Source organism: Theobroma cacao, chromosome 5 (assembly GCF_053813885.1).
Source record: "Theobroma cacao isolate CCN51 chromosome 5, ASM5381388v1, whole genome shotgun sequence".
NCBI classification, from domain to species: Eukaryota; Viridiplantae; Streptophyta; class Magnoliopsida; order Malvales; family Malvaceae; genus Theobroma; species Theobroma cacao.
In genome coordinates, this window is record NC_142643.1 from 37599100 (window position 1) to 37619148 (window position 20049).

The window sequence follows — 20049 nt, forward strand, 5'->3', positions numbered from 1 at the left end:
CAATATGCTTTTTTCTTAAAGATGTACAAAAAAAAAAAAAAAATTAGTAGCCGATCTTTGCCTTGAATTACAAAAATGAAGTTGCTATTATGAACAGGAAATGGATGATTCTAGTCCTTGTAGAAATTTTAAGCTAACTCTGCTGTTTGTTTCTGATATGATTTGATCAAATGAGACAAGACAGGTATAATCTTTGACTAAATATTAATGGAAACCAGCAGATAAGCCTTTTCGCTGTGCGCTTCTATCCAGTTTATAACTGGTGAAGCTCATTTGGGCATCAGTTCGGACTTGGGAATCTTATTCACAGGACTCGATAAGAAATCAGCCCGTCAATGGTCTCTACCACAAGATGATTCATACGCACAAGTAGCAGCAAATAAGCTCGTCCTTTAGGCCCTGTAAGCACCAATCAATGATAAACTGTTACTACAGAATGCCCTTTATGGAGGAATGAATATGTGGAGTGTATATGAAAGTCAAGTCGGAATAGGATGGCAAATGAATTTAATTCACCTAAAACCAGTACTCGCCAGTGCAGTATGTGTTCTCTTATTGAGCCAGTGGAATTATTGTAATCAATAAAAGGAAACTCTAGGATTCATTACCCAAGTCCAAGGATTCAATTTCATCTTGGTGGAAATAGTTATATCCTTTTGTTTTCTCTTTCTTGCTCAGACTTGAGTTGATCTTTTCAACAGCAGCAAGCAGATCCTGTGATCCCACAAAGAACCGGCAAAAGCTTTTGGGATTAGATAATTTACTGACCAAGAAAGCAGCAGTTACAGTTTTGATTATGAAGAAATTTCAGATTACCGGTACCTAGAGAGAGAGAGAGAGCTTTAGACAAATAAAAATCACCAGTCATTTCATCTTAACCGCACCAGGTCCAGGTCATTCATACAAGAAAGATTTAAGAAACCATTTAAGCAATCATTCAATTGCAAGGGACATGACTTCCAACTCCTTCACCCCTAAGTACATTTTCTTAGCACATTGTCATGGACAAGCAATAGTTTTCAGAACAGCGTGTAATTTGTTTTTATCATTTTAATTATTCTGTTTTAAAATTTCCAAATTCTTAACATGCCCTCTTTAAATGTGCAAACAGTTCGTAGTAAACCATGCCTGATGTGGCTCAATCATAGGGCAAACGCAGAACCCTATTTTCTTTATACTAAGTTTATGACATTAGCTGAATTGAATCGCCAAAAACCAAAAACATAAACTGCACACCTCCCATGATGCTAGGCTTGTCATATAAGAAGGAAGACCTTCATATCCATCCTTGGATACTTGTATCGCAGGCCTCGGAGCGTCGACTTGATGCAGCTCATTTTCCACTTCTCCTACATTTCATGGTGTATAATAAATAAGCCATGACACTGGTTAGAGCCAGATATTGTTAGTCATAAATCCAATAAATGATCAGATAAGGGCAACTTTAGTCATGAAACAGTCAGCAGTTTCTACCTTTAGTTACTTCAAAGGTGTCTGTAGCAGGCTTATATGTACCCTTGGTGTTGCTTGCTTTATCACCATAATACCTGGAAGTTTGGTGTTAGAGGAGGTGTAAAGCAGAGAGAACCAGAAAAACAGCCTCAAAAACTTACTTCATGTTTTCTCCAAAAGATAAATCAGAGTCATCGACCTTATGATTAGCTGGGGAGAGAAAGATGGCATCAATTGAAGCAAAAATTGTGGTGGCAAAAGCTAATTCTGTACTAACAAATTGAAATTGTTTAAACCCGTCTCAGAAGGGTAAAAATCCAATTCATATTCTATAGCTAATCATAACACATAATGTTTCCAATGCTGCAAAGAAGAGGAAAAACCCAGAAAAAAAGAAGCAATTCTGCTAACCTTGAGATGCTAAGGTGGCAAGACAAACATCAGAAAGCCCAAAATTCTTCAAACTCAGTGATTCATCAAGACTACAAGAAACAACATCAAGGAAAGACACCAATTTTATAAAAGGAAAGCACCATTTTTGCTAATTATGCTAAAATTCTTGCTCTTTCTTATTTTATCTATTGAAAGCTAACAAATTAAAAGCCACAAAAAAAAAAAAAAAAGAAGAACAAGAAATGAAGGATACAGAGGATCTTCCAAACTCTTCATTACTGAATTTGTGACGGCGAAAGATCTCTCCTTTGAATCCAAAACCTCCTCTTCCTCCTCATCATCATCAATTTCAAGTTCTAACTCCAAAAAAAAAAAAAAAAAAAGGAAAAGGAAAAACATTCTCAAAAAAAGAGTTTTGTCTTTTTTTTTCAATTTTATTTTCTGCAAGGAACTAAAATGAGTAGGTAATAAAATTTGATCATACGAGGGAAGTAGCCGAGAGGCTTGAGACGATCTTCGAGATCGAGAAGGTCGGTTTGGTTCTTGTTGAAGATTTGATAACAGTGACCTAAGAGTTCCTCGAAGGAAACGGTGCCAAAGGACATGGAATCAAGAAGGTTGAGGTCGGCGGTCGAATTTGAAACGCGGCGGTTTAGGCATTGAACGAACGTCGATGAAGCCGAATCTGAATCCCGAAAAAGAGTTCATCAAAATAACAAGAAAAAATTTGTTATTATAATTAAAAAAACAAAAAAAAAAAGCTTTAGTATAATAAAGGTGGTGTGGGGTTTTACCAAGAGGGATGGGGCGGCGGTCGATGGATTGCTTGAGAGCGTCGCAGCTGCTTTGAAGGTGGTTGCAGAATGAACTTAAGGTTTTACGGAAATCTGTTATCAAATCTTCCATTTTTGAGATTGTGAGCCAGGTTTCAACTTTCAACATGGAACACTTTTGATTTTGATTTTTCCTTTAGCGCCAAAGCCATTTCAGGTTTCTTTTATATATATTCTTTGTAATACAATAAATTTCACGGTGCAAATTTTCGACGAAAGCGCCTGTAGCTCAGTGGATAGAGCGTCTGTTTCCTAAGCAGAAAGTCGTAGGTTCGACCCCTACCTGGCGCGTTATAATTTTATAATTTTTTTAAAAAAAGAATTTTTCCCAAAAAAAGTCAAAGACAATTTTTTTTTAATTTTTTTAAAAAAAGAATGTATTTTTTCAAAAAGAAAACGATCAAAAACAAATTTTCAATTTTTTTCATGCATAAATTTTGATTATAATTCTCTCTTTGGTTTTTGAGTATGATGCAGTGCATCAAGAGCAAACACAAACAGCGCCATGGGAAGCAGAGGAAATTTTGATGTACTTCCTCTTGAAAAAGTAGAGTGGAAGTGGACCAAAAAAAGACCAATGAAAAACTTGCTATACTCATAAGCTACAGCAATTTCGATTGTCTCCCCACTACAATTTACAAAAGCTCTGATGGGAAGCTACCAAGTTCGTTTGAAGCAGGAAATGAAAGAGAAATTTCAATACTCATATATGTACAAGTTTCTGCCTCACTGTCTTTTTCTGTCTTTTCACGGTTGATCAGTTTCATGTGAGTTCCCCTTTGAGTGCAACAGCAGCTCTTCGAATGGCTCTAGCAACTCTCCAAATCTCATGCCTAATTGCTGCCTGCCCATCCCTTTGGCTCATTTTTGTCGATTCAGCTATGGCATCTGATATTCCAGGGAAGAATTCCAATTTGCTCCCATGGTTCCTGCGAGGTCCATAAATCTACACAAGGACAAATGATGCAAGATGAGTTATAGAAATGCCATTCACATGCTTTACATTTGTTTATTCACAATCAAACCCTTTTACTAACTTTTATGCACCCACTCTACAAACTGAAATAAATTACTCTCCCCCTCTTACTCAGAAAGAAGAATAAGAATGAGCATGCTTCATCGGTGATGAAAATGCGAGTTGGAATTTTTGAGCTATATAATGAGCTTCAGACAACTTGTAACAGAAAAAGCATAAGGGCCATACATCATAGAAGCAAACCATATTACTGTATCGGTATGTTAAACTGTGTCCTACTAGCAATTTTCAAAAAGATAACACTTACAAGGTGCTTGAACCACTCCCTTCCTTTAATTCCATCTGTATCTAAGAAGCCTCTTTCAGCAAGCATCAGCCTATCGTTCAATGCTCGCACCTTCAAAACTAAAAGATCATCGGTAAATCCTTGCTCCATCAGTCTCTGTACTCCAAAATGGAAGATGCCACAGCATTGGTTGATATAAAAATGACAACTTGAAATATCTCTCCCTTAGTATTCATAAAATTCCACTAAACTTGATTGCCTTTTACCTTTGCTTCATCATTAGCGCGTTTAGCTGCAGATGCAAGTTCTTGAATTGATGCATCTAGGGGAGTGAGGGACATGCTACCATCTACAAAACTGCTCAGGACATCTTTATGCTCCTACATGAGTTGTCAGTAAATGGTTTCATTATCTAGCTTGAAAAACATAAAGCCAAATTTTAAATGTAAAATCAGACAAAGTTGCTATCAGCAAATGGTGATGCAATATAAAAAATTATTGCTTCTTCTGTAATTCAGTAGCCACCTTTCCTGTTTTCCTTATAGTTTTTCCCCTTCGCAAAGAGAAAAAAACCAGGAGCTAGCATTGAAGAAAGTTGTTAGTGCTCATTTCATTAGTCCTGGAGACTGTCATTCAAATTGCCAGACACCACGTGTTTTTTAACAAATCATATCTGTGCAGATACAAATCTTCTGCATTTTTTCTCCACACAGGTTCATAGACTCATTAGACTAATTCTGTGCTGTGAGCTGTGAGCATGGCCTTTCTGTGAGAAAAAGTGAGGAGGGAAGGAAAATGGGAGAGGTCATTGACTCATTAACCAAATCACAAAAAACCAATCTTGAATAAGCATCTCTTCTTAACATTCAATGCTTCCAAATGCAGATGGCTGGATAGACATTTTTTAATGAGGTACTTCGATGAACTACATTTCAGTCACCAGGGTCCAATATTAAGTTGGTTTAAACCAATGGCTAACATCTCAACTCAACAGAATCCAAGAAAGCCTTAACTACAGAGGTATTTCAAACAATCAGAACTCCCACCAAAACCTGTCAGCAGTATGCACTAACATTAAGAGAGAATAGCTTAAGACCTGTAATTGTTTTGCATAGGAGAGATAATTGAGAGGTAGAACGGGATCATCAGCAAGGTGAAGGCCTAGAAGACCCCATACTCCAGCCACTGACATGTAGAACAAAGAAGCAGTGTTATCTTAATGAGTTGAAAAAAAATTGTAGATTTCATTATCAAGTCAGAGTTCCAAATCTATCAAGGGCTATGTTGGAGGAAAAGAAAGTTAACCAGCCACATGACGCCAAAAGAATGGATCTGCGAAGTTTATCATCCAGTTGAAGGAATCAAAGGCAGTATGATATACAGGAAAATCTGGATTTAAGAAAGAAGATTTATACATTATAAATCCTAGCATTATAGATTCACAAACAGCTAGGGATGAAACATGTTCAAACTTTCACACAAAAGACTGTTAATAAAGGGATAAGGATGTACCCCTTCCATAGTATATATCAACAGAAGAAACCCCGGCATGATGCAAGAAGGGTGCAAAATCAGAATCCACTCCACTTAGTCTGTCAATCTGCAAACAGCCAAGACAATCTCAATTAAACTGTTAAGACACCAACTTTAATTTTTTATATCAGAGGACACATAAATGAAGTACAATGCATTGAAAAAGCAATTGGTCTCAAGGGAACTCTAGAGGACAATAGATAGCAGCATTTTCCTTTTCAGTAGGTCACTTTTGATGTCATTCTAAATTTACAAAGGGGCAAACTTAAAGACTCCCTATCACCAAAAAAAAAAAAAATCTAAAGTAGACATTAGGTTTTGCTTATAATCAATCATTTCTCAAGCATTAACCTTGATCACATCACAATAACAAAGTGTTTCTCAGGTAAATCATCTCTGGTAGAGTGGCCCTTCATATACATCCAACAATAAAAACCATCTGCATTCAATTGGCCAAGCATAATTGCATGCAAGTTGGCTTTTATCATTAATGCATCAAATGTCTTCCCATGTCTAGCAGTTTTAGGAGCCTAACTTTTGTTTCCCTCCTTATGAACTGAACCAACTGAACCTAAAACATGAAACTAACAGAAGCTTGCCACATGATGAGCTCCGAGCAAGTGAGGCAGCATAAACATGAAATTTGCAAGAGAAATACATAATCAACAATTAAACTCATTGAATGGGAAAGGACAATCAATACCGTACAGATTCAATGTATATAAAATTGTACTTACAAGCTAAATAAATGAACATTTCAACATTTAGAAAGATGAACACTGTGTGGCCTTACATTGCTGATTCTATTCATGGTTGTCCACTTGTCATATATTGTAGCAACATCTGAATCAGGATCCTTGACCTAAAATTAGCTTGAATATTAGTTGGAACATATTATAATCCAAGTCATAAAAATAAGATGTAATTCACTCTTTTTTGCCTCTCTCTTCTGTCTACCTTCTTTGTGACCTCAAAAATAAGATCATCTAGCTGAGGAGTTGCCCCAGCAAAGAATCCAGGCCCTTGAACTGCACAATCAACATTAAGATATGCCACAGCTTTTGCACCAAGATTCACAAGGTTCTGCTCAACCCACTCTGTGGAACCGATCTGAAAACAAAATAGCAACAGATAGAAATAACTTTAGAGGATTAATGGAAATCATTCCCATGACAACATAAGCTAGTATTAAGTTGATGACTCTCAAAACCATGTTCAACATGCATTGAAAAAAGCCTACTAAAGAGATAACTTAAAAGGTTGGGTAAATAAATAATCTAAAGCCGACAGAGGAATAGAGGCCTCCATATAGCTCCAGAATACCATATGCATCGCATTTGCATCCAACCAAATGATTTTCCCTAATGTATCCATACGTCATCAGAAAAGAGAATCTGAAAGATGAATTATCGTTCTATACACTGGCAGGGGAGTTTTTAAACTCCACAAGTGGGGTTTAATAGTTGCCATATTTAATAAATAATTAATTTATATTAATTTTCATACATATACCCTAGTGGGACACATGTCAACCCTCTAACCCCGACTGTGGAGTATAAAAACTTTATTGCCACCGTATAGGATAATTTTCCTATGGAAATTTCAGTATTTGATGCCCCAATTCACTCTGCATGCATAGCACTTTACAAACCAGTGTTAAACAAAGATGGAACATTACCTACCATTCCAAACTCTTCAGCATCCCAACTGCAGAAAATAATTGTCCTTCGAGGGTTCCAACCCTTTCGCATCAAAAGGGCATACCTTCGAGCAATATCAAGAAGGGCTGCAGTCCCACTATTGGGGTCTACGGCTCCATACGTCCATGCATCTCTATGATTCCCCAGAAGCACATAGCGATCTGGCTCTACCGACCCCCGTATGACAGCAAATACATTATGAATTGTTGCCAACTTTTTCTCCCCCTAGAAGAATAGATCAAAAGGAAAGAATCAATAAAGATTCAAAAGAGCCTTTAGAAAATAGGATTTAAAAGGCAACCATTTTTTCTTCTTTCCATAAAAAATAGCTAAAAAAATTGCAGAACAAGAATCAACTTCAGTTATAGTCAGAAATTAAATATGTAAAAACATCTCTCACACGCATAGATGTCCTATCATGCAATATTTATTCTGTCTAGGTATGCATTAATTACCTTTTCTGTATTCTAACAGAAACAGACCAGGAAAAAAGTAACCTTATCCCCAACAATTTCAGATGTGTAGTTAAGGAAAAGCATAAAACAAAGCTAGGTTGCAAATTAGCATACAATTTGGTAAGGAACTACTAGATAAAAATATAAAAGTTTATTAACAAATAATTTTGTGACCTCAATGGGCTCCTTGCAAAAATAGCATAGGTCTACCAGTTACAATCGAACAGTTTGTTTTGTCAGGCCAAAAGAAGAATGAACCAGTTCCAATAGTGGGAAGTCCAGAGTGAGGCTTCAGAAAAGTAGGTCAAATGCCCCAAGTATTTTCTTTCTCACAAACAAATAGAACAAATCACAATCTATAATGCTCAAGCACATAACGAAGTTGGTTAAGTGTTCAAAGTTCAGCTTAATGATGACAACTTGAGCCGATTGATCTAAATTCATTGCATATAACATATGATAACCTTATGTTCTGCCAACTTTTAGTATCTTCCTAGGCAAAAGAAAAAAGAAAAAGATATGAAACCCCCAGACAAGCAAACATGCAAGTGGTGGTGGATACTCATACAACATGTAAAGACAAACCAAACTCTGGCCCAACCGATTTTCCTTCACTCACCAAATGTGCACAAATGACTGAATATTGAATAAAAGTCATAAATTACAGGGCTATTAACTTGGCAGTGATTTGAAACTTGTCCAAATTAGATCATTTCTATTTCTTTAAAAAGCATTACTAACCAACCTAATTTACCAAACTAGCTTTTTGATTAAAAATTGCAGCTCAACAGATAAAACCATCCAGCAAAAGAAACTCTATCTTCAGTCAAATTGTTAACATCAAAATCATCCAAATTCAATTTACAATCTTTATACATCCAATTTGACCAACTTTTAACATTAACATCAGGCACCAAAGTCAACCACTTTCCCCTTGTAGACAACATATCCAGAAGTAAAACAAGCAAAAATATGCACTAACAACAAATAAAGCAAATAAAATTAGCATCAACAACCTACCAGCCAACCAACCAACCTGATAAATAAAATTGACCATAACCTGACCCGGTCCAACCCGGGATAACTTAGATCGACTGGAATCCCTCCATTTCTGAGGCGCCTCAGGACCCCCAAGAGACTCTAAAATAACCTGAGCACTCTCAAAAGTCAAGGGCAAAGATGGAATTCCAGGAAACCTGTCCAAAACCTTATTGTCCTCCAACTCCAACCTCTCCCCATCTTCAACCCCAGCCCATCCAGGAGTTAAAGGGTCCCCAACTCCCTTCATAACTGTCCCTCTTTCAACTCCAAACCGGAAACTACCCCTTGAAACATCCCCTTCAGCATACATTAGCACCCCCAAAGCACCTTTTTTTTCAGCTATTTCCACAGCAGCCCCTCTGCTCAAACTACCACCTTTTTTAACTATCACTATGCAGCCACTAACGTTAACCCCCATCACTTCCAGCGCACGATAGTCATCTTCAGTTCCATTGTTCACAAAAACAACATCACCCTGCGTCGTTCCTGATGGAGAATATGCATGGTAAGGTTGTACCAAGCCTGAAGGAGCATAACTAGAAATACCAATTTCGTTTAACGGCAAGTTTAACACGGTGCCGTTGTCGAAATGCAATGAAACTGAAGCACGAAGAGGGTAAGACAAAAGGGTCTTAAACGGCACCGTATGCGTTTCCAAGCCAAGGTTTTTAAAGTGGGTTTTAACGTAGTGGGTCGTTTCAAGCGAAGGTTTTGTGCCGGCGAGATGAGGGTGGGAAGTGAGGGAACGGAGGTAGGAAGAGATGGTGTTGTTGTTGGCAGAAGAGAGGAATATTTGGTGGAAGAGAAGGTCATTTTGGGGATTTCTGGGTGGGTAATGGACAGCGTAGAAACCTAGAATGCAGAGGATTATGAGGAAGAGAAAAGCACAGAGCGGCGATGGTTTTGATGTTAAGCTGTTGTTTGGTTTTGTGAGAGGTTGAGACATTTTCTTCAGGTTCTGGTTTTTTTTTTTCTTTCTTTCTCTTTCTTGGGGCTATGAAAACAGCTTTTTTAAGGGTTTTTGAGTGTTTATGAAAGGTGGCTGGCCGGCTGGCTGGCTGAAGAGGCTTTTGTTTCTGAGAGAGAGAGAGAGAGAGAGAGGCTCCGGGCTGCTGTTACAAAAGCTTTACGGTACTAGACATTGTTCTACTATATTAATGTTTTTCTTTTACTGGACTAGTAGTCCAGTGTTTTTATAAGGAGAGTTGTAAAATGTAAAGGAACGTATTAATTTTTATGTCATATATGATGGGGAGAGCAGTTTCATTTCATGCATGAAATGAAAAAATGAAACTGAACTGATCTGGTATCATTTTCAAGGCAGGGAAAAGAGCGTGAGGGGACCACATAGAACGATATAATTTTCTTTTACAAAATATAGAGATTGCAGGAACCCCAAATTGAGCATCAAGTGAGAATTTTTCTGAGAAAGGTAAGTGGGTTAACTGGGGGGGAGAATGTGACTTTGTGGGAGTGAATCAATGTTTGGGGGGCTGTTCTCTGCACTTTATGGTCCCACCCGCCCTTTTGTTTGCAAGATAAAGTTGGGGAATTGGGACATTCCATGTACTAAGGCGGTTTGGTGTTTTTTGGGGTGTTTTGAAGTTTTATTCATGCATGTAGAGAGAGAGAGAGAGAGAGAGAGAGTGACATTTATTTGTTTCTTTCTTTCTTTCTTTCAAATGATTGATGCAAAGTTCCATTCTCATTTTGCAGGCTTACATAATATTAAGCCATCATGTAAGTTGTATCCTTTCACAATCAATAATTAAATTAATGAGGAGGAAGAACCCTGAGATCTACTGATTCTTCTACGGTGGCAGTCCATCCATGCCAGCAACAAAAAAGAAAATGCTCTTCTCCCTCCCCTTCTTATCATGATAATGAGAATGAACTGTATTACTTGTAGCAGCAAGTAGTGGAGCTGGCCTTTTCTAAACACATGTATAATTGTGTACTATATCCAATTGAGATTTGGCTATTGCTTCAACTTTAATGCCCTTGCTGTATTCTTACCAGCTGCCAGCAAATTAAATACTACAACCAAAGTTGACAAAGCCGACCAACTCGACTGCTTAAAGCTTTAATTATCGGTACAACAGAAAGTCAAAATGTTTCTTTCAAAGGACAAAGGATTATTGTTTTAAACCAATATGAAAACAAATGATGGTTTATTCAGAAAAGAAAAAAAAAAAAAACAAGTTTTGGGTCCTTTTCATTTCGACATACCAACGTTTAGCTAGTGGATGCTTTCTTTTGGACTGATTAACCATTAGCCGGTGGATTCCTTATTCTTGCATTGCTCCAAGTTGCGGCTGCTTGCAGTACCACCCATGACTTTGATTTTTGCGTTACTCTTTAAGAGTCTAAGCCATTGCCTCGAATCATTTCTTTTCTAGAGCTGAGCCTTTTCAGTTTGGGTTAATGAGCTAAGCATTCATAAGTTTTTTTCTCTGCAGTTCAATGATTGGGACTATGCAGATGGCCTAGCCTCTTCCCTTTTTCATCTTTGTAATCTCTGGTAGAAACTGGACTCGACCCAAAGTTCTTAGCACAACAATGATCAGAAGAGTTTTACTAGGTAAGTTTGGTAACACCACCAATCATTTTCACCAATCAATTCCAGTAGATTTTCATGGAAACCAGCAGAAAATTCTCACCTAGATTGCATTCTTGCAATTGGGATAAGGCATAAATGTGAAAGGGACTGCAGCAATGTCCATACTAGGCAGAGAGATGGGTAATGAGTTAGTGGTGTACTATTATGTCCCAACCAGAAATGTACCAAAAGGAAATACTATGTCCGAATCAGAAGCAGATCTCATCTAAAATCCGTAAATCATCTAGTGCATACCCTTCCCCACATGAATATCTTTGTTTCAGTGACATATCTTTATAAGATACTATGAATAACCAACTTGTGGCCATAAATGAACAAAAAACGGAGTTTGTCATGGCTTTGTTCATGAAAGTGACGAGCTTTTTTTGAACTTGATCTTTTTAATTCATCTGTTTGTAGTGAAAAAAGAATGAGAATCAATGTCCCCTTCTCCTTTCACTTTCACTTTCACTTTGGTGATCTTTGCCAAAAAAGCAAGTCGCTTTCCCCTTGAAGTGGATGCTCCATGCTTGGGTGAGTGGGGAGAGCAATAGCTTTGATGCAGTCCAAAATGTCCCTCACCTGAAAAAGATATATCCGAACATATAATGCAATCATGGAAGATGCTCTGCTTTTGCAGAGGGACCTCTTTCGAAACACAGTGCTGTTGCAGACACAATTTCAACGTCCAATTGCGATGATCCATGTAGCTATCAAGCTTCTGATCAATGTGCATAAACATCTTCTGACCTCAAATGTCTTATGTCCACCCTATGCCCACTCTTTGCCGCCATGGTCCCGGGTCTTATCCCACGTTGGCACCAGCCTTTACAGCTAAATCATAAAAAGAAGGCAACAGACATGTTCTTCATTTTTATGTTTGCTTTCCCATTGAACCCAAATGGAAGTTTGCAGGGGCAAACCATTTACAGGGACTCAGCAGTTGGCCAAAATTTGGATGGAGCTGTAATCATAGTGATCATTGCTTTTGAAATTTATGTGTTAGGTGAGCCAAGCATATATATTCAACCATTATACAATTAAAAAAACTTTTGAGAGCACCATGCCTTTATTCAAACCACAAGTTTATGGCATGCAACGTTGAGAATTCTGCTAAATTTTGACAGAATTATATAAAAAAGAAAGAACAAAGAAAAGGGAAGAGAAAGCGTGAGGGATTATTTGCCTGTTGATCACTAATGAACATATTCAGAGACATGGAAAATTCATTATCAGGGATACGTCTGCAAAAAATGGCATATAGTAGTATCTTTCTAGCTCAAGTTAACCTGTCAAGTGCCAGTAAGGTTACCATACCCAGCTAGCAAGGATAGATAGGTGGACCGATTCAATATTTTTCATATAAATGACCTCACAATTATCACATCTTCGACATGGAAAGCACCTTTGCTTTTCAATACCATAGGAGATAAATTCCTAGTAAACAACATGAAACAGTAAACCTTGATCAACATTGCAAATAAAGCATTCAGATTTTATACTTCTCTGGTGAAATAACTACATGGTTGGAGAAAAACAAAAGCAAATACGAACGAAGAACTCAATCATTGTCAATAAATTGAAAAGTGAATAGAGTATATAACAAATAGCAAAATCTATTCATCTGCATATTAACCTGTTTCCATCAGCAAAATAGGAAGTAGCAGAAATAATACAACTGCATTGGTAAAATGTTGACTGTCTTGCCATTAAACCTGCACACTTTTACAGGTTTATGATATCTTGTCTATTAATCCAATCAAGGAACTGATTTTTCGATTTCAAAATCTTCTGAAATCAAGAATTTTCTCAGGCTCCAACTATGGTGTTATAAGTTCCATAAGCTGTAAAAAGCAATTGGCACTACAGAATGAAACAATCCATAACTTTCTGCCATTAATCCAAGATTTTCTAGACAACTTCATAAGCCTGTTGTTGTCCATTAATCTAATTGAAAAGCTAAAATATTTTATTTGGAATCTTCTGAAACCAAGATATTTTCAGACTCCGACTATGGTGTTATAAGTACCATAAGCTGCCAAAAGCAATCCGCACAACAAAATGCAAAAATCCAAGGCTTTCTGCCAGAAACTCAAGGATGAACCCAACAATGTTAGGTGAAAAGAGGCTGGCAAAACAAATGAGATTAGTGCACATACAGTACTCCCAACAAGTGAGGCAAACACACCAAACCCCGGAACGAATGATGCCAAAACTGCCAACCCAATTACCAGTACTGCCCGACTAATGCATATTCCAAACTTTCCTAATCTTGTAAGTGAACTTTCAGCATCATTGTCGTGGAGCTTCTGAAGCCATAACTTTTTCTTCAACTTCCCCTCCAGGATTTCGTTAACTGGGTGTACCATGATTGGGAATGTAAATACTAGCCCCAGGCACAAGCCAATCTGTTGTCAGTGAGCACATACTCAGCTTTTACTTTTACTAAGTGCAGCAGCAGATATAGGATTAAAGAGGATGAGATGTTAAAATTATTATGCTTCAAAAGTTTGACGTAAATTAAAAAAAAAATTATAATTCAGAGACGTATGACATCACAGTTTTCACCATTTTTATATGCCTGGCAGAACCTTGAAATTTTATTATTAAACTGGAAAGGACTTACGACCAGCCTGCTTTCCTGGTCACTAGCACAAAAGATTAAGACCTAAGTCATGATACTAGAGTCTAAACTACAACAATCTTTTTGGTCTCATTAAACCAGCAAAACCTATAAGATGATCCAACTAAACCTTTCTATCAATACTATATGCTCTAGAATGACATAATTACATGCAAAAGACAACCACTCTCACAAGTTCCAATAGCAGCAGTATCTAAAAATTATGAGACAATGACAAAGTAGACAGATAAGCAGTACAGTTTTTTATGTGTAGCAACAGATGCCGAGAACCAGTTATAATTTCTGAAGATGTCACTAAGGAATAAATTAAGCTTCTTAAATTGGGGGTGGGTTGGGGGGGGACAACAGGGCTTTTTGCATTATGAAAAAGTTACTGAGTATGAACACTTAAGTTGTATAAGCTTCTAAGCTGTAAAGTTGTACCTGAAAAATAGATGTGAAGAGGCACAAAAACAAATAAGAAGCACAATCAGCAATGTAAAAGATTTGTGTAAATTACCTGGACTGCAATGGCTGTCCAATTCTTGGGAAGATTTAGTGTTATAATATCTTTTGTTTCATCACCATAAGCCATGTAGCCAAAAATCCCAAATAAAACATAGACAAGAGTGATCCATGTAAAAGCCATGGCTAACACCTTAGGAAATGTCCTCCTCTCTTTCATAGATGCCTCCAGAGCCAGTGTCATTCCAAACCCCTCAAAACAGAACACTGCCATCCCTCCTGCGAATGGCAATCCTCCTATGTTATCAGTGATGGCTTTCCTATCTCTAAACAAAAAATCTCCCCCAATTGCCTGTTGTATATCTTCTTTAACAACAAACCCCATTGCTAACACATTGCATATATCGGCAAATATGCTGAATGGTGCAAAGGCTGAGAGGGAGCCAATCCAAGACAGTGCAATTTCAATTGGGACTAACAAGAATATGTAAGATGCAATAGTGAGGCCATGGCCTTTGACAATTGATGCAAGGTTTTGGCCAATGAATACCAAGTATGCTACGGATCCTCCGCATTGGGAGATGAAAATGAGAAATTCTGTCAGGTAACGGCCTGGCCTTCCCAAGCACCTGTAACCTAAGTCACCGTATGTTGTTGTTCCTGGTAATTCTTTTTCTGATGCTAATCTATCCCTGCACTGCACCTGTAGACCAAAGTTAAAAGCAACTTTTCAATAAGAAAAGGAAGAATAAAGAAAGTGTAAAAAGTTTAATTCTTGGATAAACATAAGCCCATCAAATTTGTGTATGCTTATATTAAAGCGCACCAATCCGACCACCAGCAAAAACTTCACTGACTTTTTCAGTTTTTAATGCTGGAACTTAAATTTTATGCCCAGGGTTCTATACAAAATCCAATTTATACAGACAAAACTTCTTTTCTTTTTGGCACTAAATATCTATCCCCAAGAGAAATTAACCAAATATCCAAGCGAAAACATAACTTCTTTTCTTTTGGGCACTAAATATCTTTCCCCAAGAGAAATTAACCAAATATCCAGGCAAAATGTTCTTAAGACAATGAAGTTCATGTTTCCTGAGAACATTTTGCAAGATATAAACACCATTTTAACCAAGACACAAACAAGGCAATATAAAAGAAGGAAAGAATTGATACTAACAAGGAGGAGCATGCAGTAATAAGTGGCCAAGCCAGCAAGGATAACACCAATTGATCCAGCAAGCCAACCAGCGATTCGAAAAGCAAAAGGAAGGCCTAAAACGCCAGTTCCAACTATTGAAACTATGATGTTCCCTATAGTTTGAAGTTTGGATGCAGTTCCATCTGTTGCGGTTGATGGTGGTGGATTAATCAAGGGGATTCTATCAGAATTTTTCTCCTCCATTCTTTTTTTGATTCTTTTGTAGTTTGATAGAAACTTCCTGGTTTCTTTGGGTCTGGTTTTTTAGTTTCTGGACAGATAGACAGATAAACAGGGTTCAACTTTCAACCGGTACCGTGGCACACCAGGAGACCTAGGCCACCCTGGCTTGGACTGTTAATGCCACGTTGCTGTTCTCAAGCGGTAAATAACTTACAAATCCCACGTGAAAGATGAAAGATCGAGATTGAGACCAATCCTTCAACCAAGGATGAGATCGGGATGAATGTCCAATGAGACAAAACAGTGGGGTAGATCTAAGGATTAAGGAATCTTACCATTTTTTTACAGTATTCCGAAATTTCATGCAACTATTTCAGTAAGGTGATGGGCTAATTTTGTCAACTAAATCCATGATATGATTTTGAGCCATAATTGGAATCCACAGATTTGATCGAATGCAAAAAGAAGGCCAATAAAGGGAAGCAAGGAAAAAGAAAATGTGATTTCTATGTATTTTTATTTTTGTGCCACTACAAGATAGGACATGAACGGCCATGAACGGCTTAATTTGTACTATGTTGTTATTTAGAAAATGGAAAAACTCGAAAACAAGAATAAAATAAAATAAAAAAACCCTGTTTTGACATAACAGACGCATTTGAGAGGTGCCACAACAAATGTCTTAACCATGGAAATTAGGATGAGTTTGAGTTGTATCTCAACCAAACAAACCGAAGAAATTTGCAAAGTTTAAGGACCTGAGACTGTCTGAGAGAGTTTAGCTAATGGAGTTGGATTCGGGATTAGATACAGCAGGTAGTAACGACAGAAAACTCGTAAAATTTCCTGAGTTTCTATGCTCGGTCCTTAACATAGTAAAAATTTGAAATGCAGGCTGACGAGTCAAGAAGGATTTCCAGCTGATGAGCCATGTAAAATTAACTGTATATATCTCCTCTACACATCCTGGAGTAACCCTTTTGATTTGGCCCTGGATCATGCACAAATTGCTTATAAAATTTTGGAACACAATAAAGTCATCATTTCCAACCTGGTTAGTATGATATCTAACCCAAGTAATTGTCTCAACATACATGCAGCCCGTAGAGGATAGCTGCAATATAAGCTCTCACTCCCTTGTGTCAAATTGCTGTGGTTACAACCTGAATATCTACCCAAAAAAAAAAAGTTCAAACTGCTCCATTCTTCAACTTCTCCCTTCTAATTCAGCTATTGCAACTAGCTCCAGGTATATCTATATGGCCTCAAAGCAAAATGGCTGACAGACACAGTCAATAGCATGGATCAACTTTCTCCTGGGACCAACTGCATCTGCACCCATATCTTTAAGCTTTTGCATATTTAGATTCACCAACTGAAATTTATTGACACTTTTGGCCTGAAAAATCCTTACAAACTGACCTAGTCCTATAGATGTCAGCCACCTGCTCAACCCACCAGCTTGTTGAAGCTTCCTCTCAAGATTTGACACCCTCAGCCTTCGGTTTAGTAACATGCTCCCGGCAATGGGAACATTACGGCAATGCATTGATCTCGGCCTCCTGATAGTTTTTGAGGCTTCAGGCACTCTGTATATTTTATGAGATTTTAAAGTAACCAGTTGACTTGAAATTTCTGGCTCCAGTCTAACACCTTGAGCTGGAGACCTGGCCAAAGTTAAAATGTGTTGAGCAGGAGATCTAGTAATTTCAATACCCTTTCTATGAGCTGATGAAGTGGACTTCTCTTGTCCATTCCCAGATGGCAACTTGGAACATGTCTGAACAGAGAGCCTTGATTGGTCCTCCACTTCTTTTCTAGGCATGGCTTCTAATTGACCAGGTCCCTGGTTTGTTATTTTTGACTTCGTAGCCACAGGTAATGGTGGTATAAGAATGGTGACTCTCTGCTTTTTAACTACAACCCAACCATCTTCTCCAAGCAGGTCCAACTCAATGTTGGGGTTTGAAGAGTCCAAGTTGCCACCTTGAGCATTTTTCTTGTTTGCATGCTTTGTTGCTAACTGCCTTTGCTTTGATTTCACCATTAGCAGACACCTGTTAGATAACATATCAGGAAATATGCTAAAATCATTCAATATCGCAAGAATGAGAAGGGCAAAAAAGAAAAAAGAAAAGAAAAACATCAAATGTTTATACAATCATAAACAATGAGACATATAATGCCAGCACAAAATCAAATTATGAGGACCCACAAAGACTTCTTTCTTTATTTATTTTTTCTTCATCTTTAATTGCAAACCAAAATTACTATGCAAAGAACATAAACAATGAGAAAAAGAAAGCAATTAAGTATCTCAGAATTAATTACTCCCTCCATCCCATATATATTGTCCTGTTTATATTTTTTCAACTTTCAATTAAATTATTTTAAATATTTTATCAAAATAAATTTCAAAAAGTATACATTTGAAAAATACTTTATTCATAGTTTTTAATGGATATTTTTTAAAATTTTAATAAATGATCATTTGAAAATAAAATAGAGTCAAAGTTGAAAAAATTTGACCAAAAAAATTAAAATAAGACAATATACATGGGACAGAGAGAGTAGATAATTTCATTTGACATAGAGCACCAACTCCATGTTCCATTATTTGAAGCACATATAGAACACCTTAATCATCGAATCAACCATAATTTCATGTTCATGTGGTGCCAAGACATATATTTTATTATACCATTGTTGTTACATTTTTCCGTTTTTCTTCATTCACCATACTTCAGTTTTGTTTCAGCACATAATTTCCCCAAACATCAACTATAAACCAAACTAAAATGAAAATTTTCTTTTATACTGTCATTAATTGTTAAAAAGTAAAATGTCATAAGAAAACAGAATTTATCTAGGGCATGAGTAGGTGACTAATCCATTACTAAAATAAGTACAAATAATTCTACTCCTACACTAGCTAAGAAGTGCAGAGAAGCTACCTTCAAAAATAAATCGTATCATATGAGATGACACCTACAGAAAACCAATCAAAACTAAGAAAATCCAGGTTCATTACACTGGTAACTTGACCATTCTTCATAGATGCATTCAGCTTCATGGAACCCAGAAGCAGCTTTTTGAATTATTAACACATGAACATATTACTCTGAATTATAGAATGGGATCCCTAAAATAGACATTAGGTTTCCTGCAATGTTTTGCAGATGCCAGTAATCTGGTTAACGAACATGGAAATAAAAAGATTTATGAAAAGTTTCATTTGTACCTATAATAACATTACAATGAAAACAGTTATCATTTTGTCAACATTTCCCAGCACAAAGCATCATATGTCTAGATTCTAGTATCAATTCATATGGGAAACTTCCTTTAGGAATTAATGCCTTATATCTAACTAGCTTTCAACAGAATCAGTGTGGTTTACAATATTCACAAATCATGTAGTCATTACACACTATGAGAAGTAAAAAGAAAAAAAAAAGTATTACAACATTTTATGACGATTGGAATAGATAAGTACATTGCCTATCCTGTCTTAGGAGACAACAGAACAAACAAATGATTGCAGGGTTTCATCTCAGGGACGTTCTAACAGTTAGAACTTGAAGGCCAGAAGTTCAAATCTTTCAGCCTCAGGGGAAGGCTTGGGGTTTATGGAGTTTACGGGAGAGGCATAGCCGCAGCCTACTTTCTATTATAAGAACCATAATATAGGTGAGACAACAAGCACTCATACCTTACCCCTCCTCTAAAAGAAAGCACTCATGAATGACAGGCATTGAACATAGAACAACAATTCTACAAGCCATTGCATTTGCATGAACTAAAACACACCAATAAACAAAGTTAAAAGCAAATACAAAACACCCATGCAGAACTGCAACACTAATATTGTATCATTCAGAAGAAAAAATCCTGGGAAATCAAATGGGATTGTTTCCAAAAACATGCCTTCAGAAAAACATACTTAGAAAAATATACAAATAGGACCCATCTCAAGAAAAATCCCCCAGAAACTTAAAAAGCCAGAAACAGAGTCAGCTATTGACCTTGGTAAACAAAAATGATAGTAAAAAGAATAGAATTTTGACACTAATTAGAACTAACAAAAAACAAAAAAAAAGGCATCTACCATAAATTATGATAATCAATAAGAATTTTGGTTTCTTACCTGGGCTTTGATTTAAGAGAAAGTCGTGGTTTTCTTTTTTTTTTTTTTTTTTGGGAGAATTGGAATTTTGTAATTTTATGTTTGGTTTTTATTCTGCAGATAAGCAGCGGAAGAGAGGAAGGATCGAATTGAAGGGGAAAGAAAAGAAGAGGGCTTCTTTCT

At 37.0% G+C, this 20049-nt stretch overlaps 4 protein-coding genes and 1 non-coding gene across 7 annotated transcripts; 1 reads left to right on the forward strand and 4 right to left on the reverse strand.

Moving 5' to 3' along the window:
* Positions 1–36: 36 nt before the first annotated feature.
* LOC18599213 (uncharacterized) lies at positions 37–2819 on the reverse strand. Of its 2 annotated transcripts, none has more exons than XR_001928123.2 (9): positions 2640–2819; positions 2330–2530; positions 2099–2201; positions 1864–1934; positions 1614–1662; positions 1474–1547; positions 1237–1349; positions 517–714; positions 37–399 (listed from the first exon to the last, which is right to left on the reverse strand). XR_001928123.2 is itself a non-coding variant. In XM_018121640.2 (9 exons), the coding sequence occupies exons 1-9, from the start codon at positions 2785–2787 to the stop codon at positions 305–307; spliced, it is 960 nt and encodes a 319-aa protein (XP_017977129.2). In that variant the 5' UTR covers positions 2788–2811; the 3' UTR covers positions 37–304. The 2 variants fall into 2 exon arrangements, 1 of the variants encoding a protein (XP_017977129.2); XM_018121640.2 differs by having other exon boundaries at positions 609–714; positions 2640–2811.
* Positions 2820–2896: 77 nt separating this feature from the next.
* TRNAR-CCU (transfer RNA arginine (anticodon CCU)) lies at positions 2897–2969 on the forward strand. The gene has a single exon. It is a non-coding gene; the product is annotated as a tRNA-Arg (tRNA).
* A 268-nt stretch (positions 2970–3237) lies between these two features.
* AMP1 (Peptidase M28 family protein) lies at positions 3238–10314 on the reverse strand. Its single transcript, XM_007029086.3, has 10 exons — positions 8665–10314; positions 7156–7398; positions 6431–6583; positions 6267–6335; positions 5453–5540; positions 5246–5329; positions 5037–5125; positions 4207–4320; positions 3962–4096; positions 3238–3624 (listed from the first exon to the last, which is right to left on the reverse strand). The coding sequence occupies exons 1-10, from the start codon at positions 9613–9615 to the stop codon at positions 3442–3444; spliced, it is 2109 nt and encodes a 702-aa protein (XP_007029148.3). The 5' UTR covers positions 9616–10314; the 3' UTR covers positions 3238–3441.
* A 2428-nt stretch (positions 10315–12742) lies between these two features.
* On the reverse strand, positions 12743–16127 carry ANT1 (aromatic and neutral transporter 1). The gene is made up of 3 exons (XM_007029090.3): positions 15537–16127; positions 14412–15059; positions 12743–13676 (listed from the first exon to the last, which is right to left on the reverse strand). Exons 1-3 carry the CDS (start codon positions 15759–15761, stop codon positions 13269–13271), a joined length of 1281 nt encoding a protein of 426 aa, XP_007029152.3. The 5' UTR covers positions 15762–16127; the 3' UTR covers positions 12743–13268.
* A 632-nt stretch (positions 16128–16759) lies between these two features.
* On the reverse strand, positions 16760–20041 carry LOC18599217 (Sterile alpha motif (SAM) domain-containing protein). 2 transcript variants are annotated; one of them, XM_088806557.1, is made up of 3 exons: positions 19888–20041; positions 18695–18728; positions 16760–17797 (listed from the first exon to the last, which is right to left on the reverse strand). In XM_088806557.1, the coding sequence occupies exon 3, from the start codon at positions 17785–17787 to the stop codon at positions 16996–16998; it is 792 nt and encodes a 263-aa protein (XP_088662683.1). In that variant the 5' UTR covers positions 17788–17797; positions 18695–18728; positions 19888–20041; the 3' UTR covers positions 16760–16995. The 2 variants fall into 2 exon arrangements, with proteins under 2 accessions (XP_088662683.1, XP_007029154.3); XM_007029092.3 differs by lacking the exon at positions 18695–18728 and having other exon boundaries at positions 19888–20040.
* Positions 20042–20049: the final 8 nt, after the last annotated feature.

What these genes read in the sequence shown, in the direction of transcription:
- LOC18599213 (XM_018121640.2), bottom strand. Translation starts at nt 2,787, where the DNA reads ATGTTGAAAGTTGAAACCTGGCTCACAATCTCAAAAATGGAAGATTTG. An exon ending in CCGCCGCCCCATCCCTCTTG is followed by an intron (nt 2,531 to 2,639) that starts GTAAAACCCCAC and finishes TTCGGGATTCAG; the next exon opens with ATTCGGCTTCATCGACGTTC. An exon ending in GCCTCTCGGCTACTTCCCTC is followed by an intron (nt 2,202 to 2,329) that starts GTATGATCAAAT and finishes TTTTGGAGTTAG; the next exon opens with AACTTGAAATTGATGATGAT.
- AMP1 (XM_007029086.3), bottom strand. Translation starts at nt 9,615, where the DNA reads ATGTCTCAACCTCTCACAAAACCAAACAACAGCTTAACATCAAAACCA. An exon ending in CTTTTGGCGTCATGTGGCTG is followed by an intron (nt 5,126 to 5,245) that starts GTTAACTTTCTT and finishes TCTACATGTCAG; the next exon opens with TGGCTGGAGTATGGGGTCTT. An exon ending in GGGAGTGGTTCAAGCACCTT is followed by an intron (nt 3,625 to 3,961) that starts GTAAGTGTTATC and finishes GTCCTTGTGTAG; the next exon opens with ATTTATGGACCTCGCAGGAA.
- ANT1 (XM_007029090.3), bottom strand. Translation starts at nt 15,761, where the DNA reads ATGGAGGAGAAAAATTCTGATAGAATCCCCTTGATTAATCCACCACCA. An exon ending in ATTACTGCATGCTCCTCCTT is followed by an intron (nt 15,060 to 15,536) that starts GTTAGTATCAAT and finishes TTTGGTCTACAG; the next exon opens with GTGCAGTGCAGGGATAGATT. An exon ending in GGACAGCCATTGCAGTCCAG is followed by an intron (nt 13,677 to 14,411) that starts GTAATTTACACA and finishes CACTGACAACAG; the next exon opens with ATTGGCTTGTGCCTGGGGCT.
- LOC18599217 (XM_088806557.1), bottom strand. Translation starts at nt 17,787, where the DNA reads ATGGTGAAATCAAAGCAAAGGCAGTTAGCAACAAAGCATGCAAACAAG.